This window comes from Anguilla anguilla, chromosome 15, assembly GCF_013347855.1.
Source record: "Anguilla anguilla isolate fAngAng1 chromosome 15, fAngAng1.pri, whole genome shotgun sequence".
NCBI classification, from domain to species: domain Eukaryota; kingdom Metazoa; phylum Chordata; class Actinopteri; order Anguilliformes; family Anguillidae; genus Anguilla; species Anguilla anguilla.
Window position 1 is genome coordinate 35,378,810 of NC_049215.1, and position 16,950 is coordinate 35,395,759.

At 51.1% G+C, this 16,950-nt stretch overlaps 1 protein-coding gene across 1 annotated transcript in view; it reads right to left on the minus strand.

The window, feature by feature from the left end:
* pcca (propionyl-CoA carboxylase subunit alpha) overlaps positions 1-16,950 on the minus strand; it is a 144,010-nt gene that overhangs the window by 47,977 nt on the left and 79,083 nt on the right. The window contains exon 19 of the mRNA XM_035393271.1: positions 4,829-4,931. Within this exon, the coding sequence (XP_035249162.1) occupies positions 4,829-4,931 (103 nt within the window). The remainder of the gene's footprint in view (positions 1-4,828; positions 4,932-16,950) is intronic.

Below are 16,950 nucleotides of genomic sequence, written 5' to 3' on the forward strand. Positions count from 1 at the left end.
GGGGGAAGGGTAAAATGTTTTCGATGTGAAGCCAGTTGTGCAAACAGCAGCCCCCGCTCTCTGTGGCGGAGAGGAGAGCTCGGGCCTCCAAACAGCCGTAAAAACCGCCAAGCTCGCCACGGCCCTCAAGAGCCGCCCCGTCTGAAGTCTCGCCATGGTTACGGGTGAGCGGGACGCGAATTCTGCCCCAACAGAACCCCCCCCCCCCCCCGCCCCACACCCCCCGCCCACCCCCCGCCCGAGCCCGCGTGGGCCCCTGATGAGGGCCATGTGTGGGGGGCCCGCCTCGGCGGGACCCGTCCCAGGGCGGACTGACCCGTCCCAAAAGCCGCCTGACCCCGGCCAGCGCCTCTTCAGCCGCGCACGTGTGAAAACACCGAACCGCCGAGAACTCTGGGGAAAAAAAACCCGCCGCACCGCCGAAGGAGAGAGAGAGAGAGGAGAGAGACTCCTCCCCCATTCTCACAAAACACCACCCAAAGGGGGCCTCAAATCAGAGTCCGCTGGAAAATCTGGGGCCCACGAACAACCGCAACAAGACCAGGTCAAAACCTAGTATATGGTTGGGCCTAATACACGTGATCCGGCCGACCAATGGTGTGACTTCATCACTCACTCAGTCAGTCACTCAGTCGCAGACGTTCGCGTGTGTAGGGCTGGCCCCGCTGTTGCGGTCCAGCCAATGAGAAGAGCAGCTGGAGAAGGAGCCGGGTTTCAGATCTCTGGCTGATGATCTGAATGAAAAGGTCCAGAGTTGAAGGCGAGGTCACAGAACGCCCTTCTACCCCCATTTTTTTGTGTAGCGTGCACCGCTGCAGCCCAATCTGAAGCGATCCCCACGCCCCTGACACTCTGATGTGACCTGGCATCTTCTAAACGAAGCGCTGACGCTAAAGGTCAGGCCTGGGGAGGGCAGCCCACCGTAAGGGTAGCCCCCCCCGTACCTGCCATCCCAGCCGGAGTAAGAAATCAGAACCCATTACCGACTTCGGGCACCAACGCGCCACGCAGCGCACGAACCCCCTCGACCTTCTGTCCCCGAGGTTCGCCAAGACAAAGGTCACGTGGAAAAATCAAAAAACGAAAAACTACAAGTTCGGGACTGAAAAATGCCAAAACCGTTTCAGATGGTAAAAAAGTAAAAAAAAAAAAAAAAGGTAATTATTGTGGTCCGTTAGAGCTCTGGTGCTGAGTATATAACTGTTTGGGGGGGGTGGGGGGGGCATGAGACAGGGTGGGGGAGGGGACCGGGGGATGGGATCAACCAGAAAGTCCAGGCCCTGATGTGGGGGCCGTTGCTTCCTAATGTTCTGGAAACATCGCTGGAACTAATGAAGGTGGAGTTTGGGGGGGGGGGGGGGTCACAGCACACCCCCCCCCCCCGTGTTTGGAGGGAGTGAGATGATCAAAGGAGTGGGGGCTGGGGGATGCGTCTCAGAGGGGATTACACTCCTTTCTGTTACCATGGTCCTGCTGTTACAGACGCTCACCGCTCCTCACAAGCTCGTTCGCCCCGCTCGCCCCGCTCGCCCCCGCCTCGTTACCACGACGGCAACAACAAACAGAATACCGGAGCGCGGCCGGGCCGACCGGGCGGCGCCCTCGCCCCAAACTTCCCTCCTAACGAACGTCAGACCGGCTCACGGGCCGGCGGCGCTCCTAATGGCCAGGCCAGCACCGCCACCTGTAGAGCACGCTCAGGAGCCGTCCGGAATACTGACGAGCCAATCACACGCCGGCGGCTGAGGGTGAGGGTTCGGCCGAATATTGCCCCCCCCCCCCCCCTCAAATTGCCCCCCCCCCACCCCACCCCCCACCAGATATCAGCTGAGAAACGTGGCCTGGTTTGTAAACCCCACACACACACACACACACACACCGGGGCTGGAGGAAATCACTCCACAGCTGAACAAACCTGCTTTTCCACCCACCCATCCTAATAGAGACGGAGTGTTTCATGGGTCAGTTACACGGCTGAATTCATAAAGAAGTCGGCCCCTTTCATCCATACCTCTCCAAGCACAGCGTTTCAACATTCAGCATTTCAAACCTGACGATGGACACGTTTCCTACCGTAAAAAAAAAACCTTACTATAAAAGTATAATTTGAGGAAAGGCCACAAGCCTTCGGTTTGAGCTCAGACTGGCAAAGGTGGTCACACCTTCAGCAAAAAACAGAACCGTCTGCCCTGGGCACCCGCGGAAAAAAAAAAACATCTACGTTCGCACACTTTCGTCTGCATCGGAACTAAACAACAACATCGCCAACTCAAGCTACTGAAGACCATCGGTCAGAGCAGAAAGCGAACACAGAAACGCACGCCTCACTCTGAGCCGGAACACCGACAGCAACCCAGAGAGGCGTCCAAGTCCAGCCAGGTAAATCTGACACAACGAGAGGAAACGGGAGACGGAGACGGGGGGGGGGGGGGACCCAAAGTCCTCCGTGCCCTCCGTGCTCCCCGAGCCCAATCGATGATCAGACTCAGCCCACGGGCCGCGGGGTCCTCTGATGCCACAGGGAGCCCAGGGCGGGCTGCCCGACCGTCCCAAATCCATTCGGTCGAATCGGATTTGGCGCAGATCAAAACTTTCTTCTCTAGCCACTGGAGGTTCTCCCACAATGCACCTCTCACAGTGAGCCCAGGCACCTCCCAGGCGTGTTCTGGGAGTGAGGGACAAGGCACCTCCAGCTCTCCACAAACACTTTCCCCCGCTCCATCTCTCCTTCACCGTCTCTCCCTTCATCTGCTTAGCAGAAGGCCCAATTCAATCACCTAGAGAACTTTTCATAAACATATTAACCATTTAAGAGGGAGGGGGCAGAGGGAATAATTTAAGGATAAGATGGCCCACTCGTGTAGGAAGCCTCAGTCTTCTGGGGTCACAAACCCTATTCTTCAGCCACTGTGGCTAACAGCCACCCCAAAAACCCCACTTCTTTGTTCCCACAGATTGTGCATCGCAGAGATCATAATTTCTTTTTTTAAACTGGGGAGTATATGAAGAGATTAGTTTGTCGGGAACCTTTGAAACAAAGGGGGGGGGGGGGGGTTAAAAGCAAATCAGCACTTTAAGGAGATCTATTACTAGACTACGACGCAAAGACACCCAGCAGTTATTTGAGAGAGAGAAAAGGAAAAGAGAAAAAAAAAAAACTTGTAAAGGTGCTAATTATGGCAGGCACTTCTTACACGTCATAAAGTTTAAATTACTGTGCTTTTAATTAATTAACCCAGTTTTAATGAGTTTTGTAATGAGATGTTTGAAAGATACCATTTTATGTAAATATCCGGTGTTTCCTGTGACAGGCACTTTCGACAGGCTGTTTGATTAATTCTAATCCACTTAATTAGAACGCAGAGCATTTCCCTGAAGGATACTGACAATGGAAAGGAAAGGTGCCATTGAGCGTTATTGACACTGATGGTTTAATTTGACATTAAATGAGATACATGTCAGAAGAGCTGTACAGTGGAAACAATATGCTCCTAATTGGCTCGGGGAAAAGCCAGAGCATGCTGGGGAAAACCCTGATTTCTGATCCAGGTGACCGATCGGTATTACATTCTTCTACACCGAATGTTGAAAGTCATAAAGGAAACAAAACTAAATAAAATAATATGAACATGAAAAAGTCAAAAGGTACACCATACCGTGTAGTACACTGCAAGACATTAGAAACACAATCCATTACTACGGAGGCATGAATATAATCTCACCAGAAAATAGAAATAAAATGACTTGAACCCACACACACACACACACACACACACACACAAGCACGCGTGCGTGCGCTCATACACACACAAGCACGCGTGCATGCACACACACACACACACACACCTGGACCATGTCGGTGATGGTCTGTAATCCGGCTTTTGCAACGAAAAAAGAAAAAAAAATTCCCATCAGCCATCACTCTGTGATGATGTCGTCGCTGTCAGGCGGCAGAGGCGCAGCGACGCAGCGCAGCGCAGCCTGTGTAAACATCTGCAGACGCGCAGGTGCGGGTGCGCAGCTGTGTGAAGAGGCTGTCTGTTAGCCGAGCACGCTAATGAGGCTCTGAGCGCGTGCGAGCGAGAGGGAGCCCAGGGGTGCCTGGGTCTGTCAGTCTGCGCGGCTGCAGCGAGGCGCGGCTGCCTCCCGCCAGAACCGCCGCCGCCGCGGCCGCCACCACCGCCACCGCCGCCAGGCTCTCGCTAAAAACAGGAATACTACAGACTCACTGCTTAACGGCCAACGCTGCTCAAGGGGGAAAAGAGTGAGATAACCTTTTCATTTCCTGTTGGTGTTAAGATTACAAATGCGCAAAATAGATGCGCATGCACACGCATGTACACACAGGCACAGAGATGCACACACATACACACACACGCACACGCACACGCACACGCACACGCACACACGCACACGCACGCACGCACACACACACACACGTAAGGGGGCAGGGGGAACAGCAGATACTGATCTGGGAAAAGGGAGTGGGTTTTTTGGAGGGGGCACGGGGGAACAGGATCAGGTCCGCAGGGGGGAAGGGGGAACAGGAGCGGGGGGAGGGGGAACAGGAGCAGGTTGGCAGGGGGGGAGGGGGAACAGGAGTGGGTTTGGAGGGGGCAGGGCGAAGGGGAACAGGAGTGGGTTTGGAGGGGGGAGAGGGAACAGGAGTGGGTTTGGAGGGAGGCAGGGGAAAGGGGAACAGTAATGGGTTCGGTGGGGCAGGGGGAAGAGGAGTGGGTCTGCAGGGGGGGAGGTGGAACAGGAGCGGGTCCACAGGGGGGAGGGGGAACAGGAGCGGGTCCACAGGGGGGGCGCAGATGGTACTCACTGTGTAGGTCGATCCCTTACGGGAGACTGTAACAGTGTGGGACCCCTTCTCCAGCTCCACAGACAGCTCCCACTTCTGCTGCTCCTGGGGGGCACTGGAGACCCTGAAACAAAACAAAACAAAACAAAATAAAATAACCTGCACGCATTACCCACCCCCCCCCCCACCCTCACCCTCAGCACCGGTGCACTAAAGCCCAAAACTCTGCAGTCCCCCCCTCAGTGATCCCCCTACACTGGGATCATCCATCACTCTCACACTGAGGCACGTAGGCCTGCATGAGCAGGCCCCAGGCCGGGGGGGCCGGGGGGGGCCGGGGGGGCGAGGAGCATCGGAACGGCACCCCCGAGTACGAACCGGGCGTCCCGGGGACGGCATGGGCGACGGACCTCTCGCCCCTGCGCCCCGCTCCGCGAAAAAGAAAGGGTTCGCAAATCCGTTTAGCCGCCGTCGGAAAGGCACGCCTCGCCTCCGTTATTCTGAGATATTGCTTTAGTTTATTAAACGCCAAACACGATACGGCCCCCCCCCCCCGCTCCCTCCCCGTCCCGCGCCGCTCCCACACGCCCCCGAGAACCACATTAGGAAGCGTGAGCATCCGCTTTCTCCCGGTGCATCCTGGGAGCCCAGACCTGGTGTCAGATTTCTGAGGGTTCTGTAATTAGTTAATATAAAACAAAACTGGGTCACGGGCCAATTTAGACTCAGCAAAGTCTCCAAAAAAAGTGCTTTCGTTTTATTTGTTGCCTGATAGGCAGTGTGTGTGTGTGTGTGTGTGTGTGTGTGTGTGTGTGTGTTTTAAGGTTGTTTTGAGTTTGACTGAACTTCCCGCAAGGGCAAGAGTCACAGACCAAAGCTCCTTTGAAGTCAAACAGAACTTCTCAAAACAGAAACAACTGCTACAAAGACTACAGACCACAAAAGGGCCCAAGCTTTGGAGCATAATGCAGTCCACCGTCTCAGATTCAGGTCCCTATCAGTTTATTACCACATTAATGAACATTACAATACATAAAACATTCAATGACAAAAACTACATAAGTGTATTTTTTTATTTTTTTTTAAACATAATACGTATGTACGTATATACGTTTTATATTGCTAATATTGGATTACGTTTGATCTTGCCTACCCATCTGCGATTAAGTAACATTTCGGTTTATGGTTTTATTCAGTAAATCCTGTAAAAATACACCATCATCGCATCATTCACCCTCACCCATACTATCGGCAGTCCAGGGCACATTCCTGTTTGGTCAGAAAGGGGAAAAGGGACTGTTCTCCACTGAATGATCATCTCATGATCACACACACACACACACACACACTCTCTCTCTCACACACACACACACACACACACACACTCTCTCTCTCTCACACACACACACACACACACACACTCTCTCTCACACACACACACACACACACACACACTCTCTCTCACACACACACAGGCACGCGCACACACACACACACACACTCTCTCTCACACACACACACACACACACACACACACTCTCTCTCACACACACACAGGCACACGCACGCGCACACACACACACACACACACACACACTCTCTCTCTCTCTCACACACACAGGCACACGCACGCGCACACACACACACACACACACACACACACTCTCTCTCTCTCACACACACAGGCACACGCACGCACGCACACACACACACACAGTATGGCTCTAATCCTGTACTGGCCAGTCTGTGTCCCACCGTCCCCGCGCTGCAGACACAATGCTGGCACACACACGCACTCTCTCTCTCACACACAAACACACACACACTCTCTCACACATACACACACATACACACACACACACACACCAGTGCGGCTCCATCAAGAGGAATCTGCCCCTCTCAAACGGCCACAGACCACCGGCCTGGCACCCCACAGACAGGAGAGGTACAGCAGAAACAGAGCTCTGACCTCTGACAGATACACACACACACACACACACACACACACACACACACACATGCACAGATATACACACGCTCGCACACACAGATACAAACACAGAACACCACACACGTACCCACACAAACACGAGCACACACAAAATAGCTCCACTGATGCTGTTCAATTCTGCACTACCGTTCTGCTTCACACAACGTGGGCACTTCTTTCTATGTACACACATGCTGCTGCTAATGGGAAATGTGCATCAATCCATTCAGTGAATCGCTCAAAAAAAAAAAAACTCTAAACCACCACAACCTCAACAAATATAACTGCCACCACAAAACCAATGCCTAAAACTGGAGGTGGAACTTTCATTTAAAAAAATTAAAAAATAAAAATCTAAATATCAATGGCGCTTCGGCAGAATGTGCAGATTGGCCGTCTTGGCAGGTTTCCAAGCCATTGTGGGGACAGACTGTGATGCCGCGCGCAGAGTCGACCGGCCGAGGCTCGCTCACCGCGCGGTCGGTGAGATTAAGCGCCTTGAGGACGGCAGCCACTGAAACACACGCAGCATCTGTACCAGGCCAGAGCAGTCGAGCCCAGAGACCGCAGCATCTGTACCAGGCCAGAGCAGTCGAGCCCAGAGACCGCTGCATCTGTACCAGACCAGAGCAGTCGAGCCCAGAGACCGCTGCATCTGTACCAGACCAGAGCAGTCGATCTGGGGTACCGCTGCATCTGTACCAGGCCAGAGCAGTCGAGCCCAGAGACCGCAGCATCTGTACCAGACCAGAGCAGTCGATCTGGGGTACCGCTGCATCTGTACCAGGCCAGAGCAGTCGAGCCCAGAGACCGCTGCATCTGTACCAGACCAGAGCAGTCGAGCCCAGAGCCTGCTGTATCTGTACCAGCCCAGAGCAGAGCAGTCGAGCCCAGAGACCACTGCATCTGTACCAGCCCAGAGCAGTCGAGGCCAGAGACCGCTGCATCTGTACCAGCCCAGAGCAGCCGAGCGCAGGGGCCACTGCAAAAATACTATCTTTGGCAGCCCGCCAGAAGTTTCCGTGCAAAACGGCCCCCACAGCGACAGCAGGGTCAAGCAGGTCTGAGGCGTGGGTTTCATAACTCCGCGTGGAGAGAGGGGACGACAGCCAATCACGCGTGTGGGCAGAGGGGACGACAGCCAATCACGCGCGTGGAGAGAGGGGACGACAGCCAATCACACGCGTGGAGAGAGGGGACGACAGCCAATCACACGCGTGGAGAGAGGGGACGACAGCCAATCACGCGCGTGGAGAGAGGGGACGACAGCCAATCACGCGCGTGGAGAGAGGGGAATGGAAACCCCCCCCCCCGGGGGAGTTTCTAGCGTTTGGCGGAACGGAGACTCCTCCCCCGGGAGTTCCTCGCGTTTGTTCTGTGCCGCGCGCTCGGTTCTGAGCGACTGGAAAGATACGTAGACACCGGCGTGGCGTAAAAGGCGGGGTCGTCTGAAACGAGCGGAGGGGGAGGGGCTTCCCTTTCACGTTTCGCCATCGGGTTTTTTTCCACCTGTTATCCAGCTCTGTTTTTCTGTCACGACCCCCTCAGCAGTGCAGGATGCGCCTCTCGCCCGTCAGGGAGGGCCGTTTCCGAACCACACGCAGCGCTCTGGGGACGCTAACACCTCCTGACGCTATCGGCTGCGGTGTGGAAACCCCGGACTGCTCCTGCATCCCACCTGCAAGCGCATTTGGCAGAGACATTTGTGGAAACTAAAAAAAGAAAATCAGAAATTACATGCGCGCACACTCACTCTCTCTCACACACTCACTCTCTCTCACACACTCACTCTCTCTCACATACACACACTCACTGTCTTTCTCACACACTCACTTTCTCTCTCACACACACACAAGCGCACATACACAAGCACACACACACACTCTCTCTCTCTCTCTCTCTCTCGTGAGGCTGCATCCTTTGGAGAGTAGCATTAACTCTTACCGATCTCATATCCAAAAAAAAACCACTCAAAAAAAAATCCCAATTCAAACTGAATTTTAAATACCATTTTTATCATACTGCATTGCAATATTTATGTTAAACACATTCATTTCTGCATGGGTATTTTGCATTTAAATACATATATTTGCATGCAGCTGCACAGAGCCATAGGACTCCAGAACCCCAGGAGTACCGGACACTGTAACCCAACCCCGTTATTAACACCAACCGGTCCTGCATCTAACCCCCAAACTGGGGATTTACACGGGTACATTTCCTGCTTAATAAAAAACATATGCTTATAGTCTCCAACTCGACTCCCAACATGGCAAGGATAATAAGAATAAGAAAACAGGGACACAGATTAGTGAGAAGGCTATGGTCCTCTCAGCTATGAGGGACGTACTCAACACAGAAGTGTGAACATTCGTCTGCGTCCCCCGAACAAGGAACAAACACAGTGCCGTTCCACTGCCACTTCATGCCTGAGCAAGGTACTTAACCCGAATTGCTTCGGTAAAAATCCAGGGGTATAAACGGATTGTATACGAAAACAAATAGCTAAATTAGACCCAGGTAGATTACTCTAGGGTAAGAACATCTGCTAAATGTCTAACTGCGAAGTCACAGAGCGGCAATTTACCAACCCAACTGGCCTTCACTAATCAATTCACAAACCAAATGCAAATACTACAGCAGGCAGTAACCAGAAAAGCAAATGCTTGAGATACAATTTTACTCGTGGAACAAAAAAAGGCCACAGCCATTCAGAAGAAGGCTTGTTAGCAGGTAGTTTGACACAGTCTGTGTCCAGGTGACTTGGCAGGTAACGGTTAACAGTGTGATGGTGGTGGTGGTGGTGGTGGGGGGGTTAGGCAGCGTTTCAGAAGGCTAAAGTCCAGTCCTGTCCTCCCCCCCCTTCACCCCTCCACCCCCCAGTGAAAGCTGCTCACACAGTGTGGGAGGGGAGCGATGACTCACCATCACCGACACACACACCAGGGGAGGTCATTCCAATGCAAGCCCTCAAGTGGAGACCGTGTGTGTGTGTGTGTGTGTTTGTCTGTGTGTCTGTGTGTGTGTGTGTGTGTGCGTGTGCGTGTGCGTGTTTGTGTATGTGTATCTGTGTGAGTCTGTGTGTGTGTGTGTGTGTGTGTGTGTGTGTGTGCGTGTGTGTGCGTGTGCGTATGTGTGCGTGCGTGTGCGTGTGTGTGTTTGTGTATGTGTATCTGTGTGAGTCTGTGTGTGTGTGTGTGTGTGTGTGCGTGTGCGTGCGTGCGCGTGTGTGTGCGTGCGTGTGCGTGCGCGTATGTGTGTTTGTGTATGTGTATCTGTGTGAGTCTGTGTGTGTGCATGTGCATAGATTTCTGAAGTGAGACTGAGAATGACAGAGGGGAGGCATATGTGTGTGTGTGTGTGTGTGTGTGTGTGTCTCTTGTTCTGCAAACTGACTCCTCACCTCAAAGACAACACAAAGCTACCAAGGGGAAAAAAATTCCATATCAATTAGACTCACACTAAACCTGCAGAGTGTATTAAAAAATAAAATAAAAGCGTACGCCAGCGGCGAGGCTGCCGTTTCCCATCTCCGAACGTGCCACAGAGCATCTTCAGAACAAGAGCTTCACAAGACACATCAGGCACAGTCTAATCACAGAGGATCCGAGACATTTCAAAAACTCAATTACACAAGAGCCACTTACCCGTGTGTGTGTGTGTATGAGTGTGTGTGTGTGTTCTTTTTTTACTATTTACTTCAGTGTGAATGGGGAAAACAAAAGCAGACATATTGACTTAAAACAATGTTAACAGTCAAAGCGTCATTAAGGAGTCCTTCATCAGAACCCCCTAGGCGGGAAGCCGGGGGAAGTGATCAAGAACAACGCGGCGTTCTCTGCGGCTGCGGAGGTCCGTCTGCGCATACAAATCCTCAATGAGAAAAGGGGGGGGGGGGCGGACTGGGGGGGGGCTTCAAAAATTCAGCCATTCATGTGAAGGGGAGTTGAGAGAATTTCCAACCCCCCCTGTGAAAGATATTTTATGCCGGCACATAGATGTATTCTGTGGGGGGGTTGTGGGGGGGGGGGGGGGGGGGCAGGCTACATGGAGACTACAAAGCTGGACTCCTACGGCTCATGAATAGGGCGAGGAAATGATCAGAAAAAAAAACAAAAAAAAAAACGGGAGATGTTTGGACAGATGGCCCACTTAAAGCGTCTGGGATACCGCAAAGAAAGAGAGAAAGCCCATTTTAAGCCAACTTCAGATTTAGCCGAATAATTGATCTGTGTTCTCTTGAAATTTGGGCGAAAGGTGAGGACATGGGTCTACACTGTTAGACTGGTGCCCTCGTGCTTTAATGCACAAAGATTAAACAAATATGACATTGTGGAGAAAAAAAAGGCATTGAATCAAAATGGAGGACTTTCAAATGGGCGGGTGGTGCTCCAAAGAACATGTACTTCCTCACCTTGGATCTTAAAAAGGGCCCAGAATTGCTATGGGAGAATTATTACTCTGTATTTCTAGAAATAGCATTTGATGCGATTCTGGCAAGCCATATTCCTTTAGGTATTTAACGTAATATCAAATTTTACTTGCGGAAGAGAGGACGCATTATGAATTTGGACAGCGTGAATTATTTAATGGTAAGCTTTGTATAACTGAGAATTAAAGGCACCATAGTTCACAGGGGTTTGTGGATCGGCCTTCCTCTGAAATGCAGATGTGACTGGCTGGTGTTCACAGTGAGAGCATGGACTGGCTAAATGATCAGTGATCTCAGACAGCAGACGTTCTATTCTCATGTCACAGAAAGCTAGCAAAAACACAACATGGATTTCAATTAAAATCAATTAAATTCAATTAAATTCAATTAAAATCAATTCAAATTAATTTGATTCAATTCAAATCTGTGCAATAATTTCAAAGCATAGCCTACACTGCAGAGGAATACACAAACTATATGTGTATAAAAACATAAAAGTATGGCCTACATTTATACACAAGTTCAAATGAGAAAATCATGCCCAATTTTGTGATGTAAAAAAATAAAAAAAGGCACCCAAAAATTAATATTCCAGATGTACGAATCGGCACCTTAGCGATGACGGTTGTCAAAATGCCATAACTAGAACAAATATTTCAGGAGCTTTCTCTTTACACCACACCTGCAGAGGTGTGAGAGTCTCTCAAATCTGCCGTGACTGTACACGTGGTGCGGAAATCTGAACTCAGCACGCGGTGTTTCTCATTAGACTGTTACAAATATGTATTTATATATTACAAATACGCAATATCCTCTAAAGTGAGCCTTTCACCAACTAGAGACGGATTTTTCCAACAGTCTAAAGACATCATTTTAACAGAGAAGGGAGTGGCAGTCTTGCCACATGCCCACGGTGTATTAGTCCAGCTCAGCACTTTTTAACGGCTCGCTCCAGTAAGCAAAAGGCCAGAAACTGGCCGGCACTGGAGCATTATGGGGCTGTTCGCACGACCAGCGTGTGGCGACTATGACACGGACGCAAAAGGCATCAACAGAGCCAAGTGCGACATTATTAAAAAAATAAATAAATAAAAGATTTGCACCAAGCCGCCTCCTCCCCAGGTGAGCCCGAGCGGCCGAATATAACCGCATTCGGGCCACCCCCCCTGTTCCATCACCTCCGCTTTGAAATCCTAATCCATTTTCACAGTCGCCACGCTCCATGACCCAGAATCCTCTCTGAGCGGCCAGGGAAGCTGGCGTGGGCCCGGGTCGGCCCGAAAAGGCTCGCCCCCACGGCTCTGTCCTGCTCCAGACACTAAGACTGTAGGATCTTTTTTTTTTTTTTTTTTTGACACAGGTGAAGATGGCACCGCCAAGTCATCAGAGAGACAAGTTTAAGTCCTCTCGTCAGTGTGAGCCACGATGCTGATGCGTATGCGTAAACGTGAGTCAAGCTGCTCGCTGCGTCCTCACCTGTTTTTATACGGTCCACGGTTCTCACCCAGCCCTGTTTACTAGCCCCTCCCACAGCCGCTTAAGGAGTCATTACAGTTCTGCTCAGCGCCGCGGTCATTACAGTTCTGCTCAGCGCCGCGGTCATTACAGTTCTGCTCAGCGCCGCGGTCATTACGGTTCTGCTCAGCGCCGCGGTCATTACGGTTCTGCTCAGCGCCGCGGTCATTACAGTTCTGCTCAGCGCCGCGGTCATTACAGTTCTGCTCAGCGCCGTGGTCATTACAGTTCTGCTCAGCGCCGCGGTCATTACAGTTCTGCTCAGTGCCGCGGGTTCTGCTTGGCTGACCGAGGGGAAAACTGAGCTCTGCCTCAGAAAATGGGCTTTTTCTGGAATCAAATTAAATCGGACGGCCAACCCAAACTCGTCACCGTCGAGAAAAAGAAAAACTAAATTTGGTGTACAGTGAGGAGAACGACAATCAAATCTAATCCCCGGCTCTGAGAGGCAGAAACCCCTGGATCTGTGTGAAATAAAACCACTCTATTCACGGCTGGGCCTTGGCCTGTTTGTTTGTTTTTGCCAAACAGAACAGCTGATAGGCACTCACACCATTACAAAACTGATCAAAACCAATGTTAAGCCCTTGCATTTAAAACAAATAATGACGCTACTCAGTATTTTGTATTACTTTACACCTTCCCTTTATTATGCATGAACATATTGCTCCATTCAACAGAAACCATAAAAATAGCCACCTCACGTCCACTGAACTGTCCACAGGGCGTGACCACAAAGGAAATGCATAATTATTCCCTCTTACCGATATTGAAATATATGCACACTAAATACCATAAGCTCACGCATGCACACGCATGCATGCAAGCAGGCCCACAGAAACACACAGCGGGACTCGATAACGCTGAAGACAAGCATTTACTGCAATCCTCTGCGCGACAGAAAGCAAAGTTAAACTCATCCTGGCTCGACCAAGAAGCCTGGAGAAGCCCAGGTTACAGCAGCATGCTATAACGGGTAAAGACCTGGGCTTGTAACCAAAACACTGCAGCTTCAATTCCCAGGGAGGACTCTGCTGTTGCACCCTTGAGCAAAGCACAGAACCCGCACTGCTTCTGCAAACATCCAGCTGCATAGAAACGGGACACTGGGTAAAAACAGAAAAAGTACTGTAAGTACCCCTGCGTAAATGTGTCTGCTAAACAGCAGTAATGTGATTGGGGCGTCGTCCAGCATGCTAATATAAAAGTCCCGGTTGTGACACTACGCTGTAGAGAATGATGACGTTTTCAGAGAAGGTGTAACAATTTGGGCATAGAATCAAACCGGTAGGAACACCAGCGACCTGCTCAGGGGGGCAGGCACTGACGAGGGTGGGGGGGGGGAACCCTATTCTTGGGGGGCACCCACACCCACAAAATCCACCGCCCCTCACCCCTCGCCCCTCACGCCTGCCCCATGATGGATGCGTGAGGGTCCGCCCCAGGCAGAGGCCCCTCCAGGTGGCCACTGGGAACAGGCTGAACTTTTCCGTAGGAATGCGGGGGTCAAAGGTCAAACCGGCAGGGGAAAAGGTAACATGGCCGCCCCCCCCCCCCCCCCCCACCCCACACCACCACACCCCCCCCGGCTCCACGCTGAAGATTGATTGTGCCGAGCCCTCCGTCCCAAAATGAATTTTACCCGCCTGGCGACGACGAGGCGCTTCACGCTGGGGGGAGCAGTTATGAAATTTAATCAATAACCCCCCCCCCCCCCCCCCCCCCCGTAGCCTATATCGCCATGGAAATAAGTAGCGTACTTACCAGTCATAGAGACCGACAGCATTAGCCCTACACAGCTCAAACTAGAACAGCTTGTGTGAATAATGGTTATATAATCACATATGTAACTGTTTCCTTTCTCAACTTTACTACCGTTTTTTATTTATTTATTATTTTTGTGATAGCGACAGGCTAACTCTCAACCCTAATAACCCCCCCCCCTCGCCCTCCCCATGTGCCCGGGGGTTTGATTCCCTACTGTGGTACTTCTTGTGCTGCGATCAGTAACTGTCTCTGCCCCCCCCCCCCACCCCCCCCCACCCACAACCCCCAGCTGAGTAAAGTGAGCTAAACATTCCACTCTCCTTAAGAAAAGAAGAAAAATCTTTTAATCTTTTTACAGCTTTTACATACCAAAACAGAAAATGGAACGAGCCCATGTTTAAAAGTGACATTAAACTAAATATTTTAAAGGACGGTAGTTTGATCCTAAGAAGCTGGGCAAAATTCATAAAATCACAGAGAAACAGAATGCTCACGCGCGCGGACTTAGAGATGACTGAACTGAGCAACAGTTAACAAACAATACAGCCGCCCTTACACTCAAAATGGCGGCACGTTCACTTCTGCTACGTATTATTCCCAACAGAATATTTTAAGATCATAATTATTTTACTTCATATCCATTAACGTGTATTTTACTGCGATCCATGCCTAGGATCAAGCACACCACCTGTACCATTCTAACTGGCATTAACCTGTACTATTCTACTGGATATGTTTTTTGGAGAATGGCTTGCCGATCCATCCAGGCAGTATAAATGTGATGTGATAATCTAACTGACCAATGATATGCCTTGATCTGACCCCAGACCTTGTGCGGTAAGAGGCTAATGTTTGGTACAAACAGTGTGCGGGTTGTATTTCAAGGTAAAGCACGTTCTAATCTTATTAAGACGGAAAAAAACGTGTGTGGGAGAGGCAGTACTGAGCTCATAAAATAAGTTGTAATCTTCTTCACCACCAACAGCCTCTCTCCAGCATCAACCTCTCAAAGCCCTTATGAAGCGATGCCCATTTAAAAGCTTAGCTGTTCAATATAAATTGAGCCACGAATCCATGCTGTACAAAAACACTCCATATGCTTAACTCATTTATAACCGTAATTAAGCAATTGGGTATTCTGCTAACTACGGACTGCGGATTAGGACAAGTAGCCTGCTTTGGGCAGTTCCCGTTTTTGCGATATCAAACACACCCCCACAGGACGGGCCCAAGAGTCCAAGCAGCTAGAGAAAGGATGGAGGAGAGGGAGAGATTTAAATAACACGCAATCAATGGGAGGAAGCAGAGAGCACCACACTGTGCTGGGATCAAAGCCTATTTTCATGCAAAACTTCCACACCACACCACACCAGACACACACACCACATACAACACAGACACAGACATACATACACACACATATACACACACACACACACAGACAGAAAGACAGAGACAGACAGACACACATATACACACACACACACACGCACCCGCACACGCACACGCACACACACACACACAGACACTTGCACATGCATAACAGACACCAAATTCAAAATGGCATCCAGGCGCTAAGCTGAACGGATGCAAATGCTTCAGGGTGAATTCCCTCCTGATGTCCTGATTGTATCGGTTTGCTATCACAGGGAGCACGTACATCGCCCTCATCAGCTCAAACAGCCACGATCAAAGGCTGGACCTTATTAAACTCAACCACTCGGTTCGGACACAGACGGTATTCGGGGTACAAACGGGGGGGAGCTCAGATCGCTCCCCCCCCCCCCCCATACACCCCCCCAGATAGGGCCCGTCTGCTGCCATCCACACCAGACACCCGCGCCATTCGGCAGATTAACCGCTTTATTCCGGTAGGACTGGAGGCCGGAGGAGGGGGACGGGCTTAAAAGCGGGAACCAATCAGAGCCGCGGGGACTCATTTACCCATCATCCTCCAGGCTCGTCACACAGGAGGCAAAAAAAAAAAGGAGGAAAAGATAGCGATTGATATCGGACGGGCTTACGTGAACAGAAATGAAAACGTTTCATATCGGGTGATCCAAAATGAATTTTGGCGGAGGGAGGGGGAGGGTGTTGGAATCAATTGTGTGACGACGGTGGAAAAGGGGGGGGGGGGGTGAATTTGCCAGTGGGGCGCTGCAGCTGCCCAATAACCTGCAGCAGAAGAATCAGAATAATACTGATGGGGCACACACCCCCCCCCCCCTTTCAGAAACCTGGTGGGGGGACCCCAACACTCTCAGGGCCTCTCAGAAGCACCGAACCGGAGCAAACGACAAGCGGCCGGTCTGCTAAAGGGAAAGAAGGAGGGAGGGAGGGAGGGAGAGAGGGAGGGAAGAAGGGAAGCAAGGAGGGAGGGAGGGAGGGAGAGAGGGAAGAAGGGAGGGAGAGAGGGAGGGAGAGAGGAAAGATGAGAGA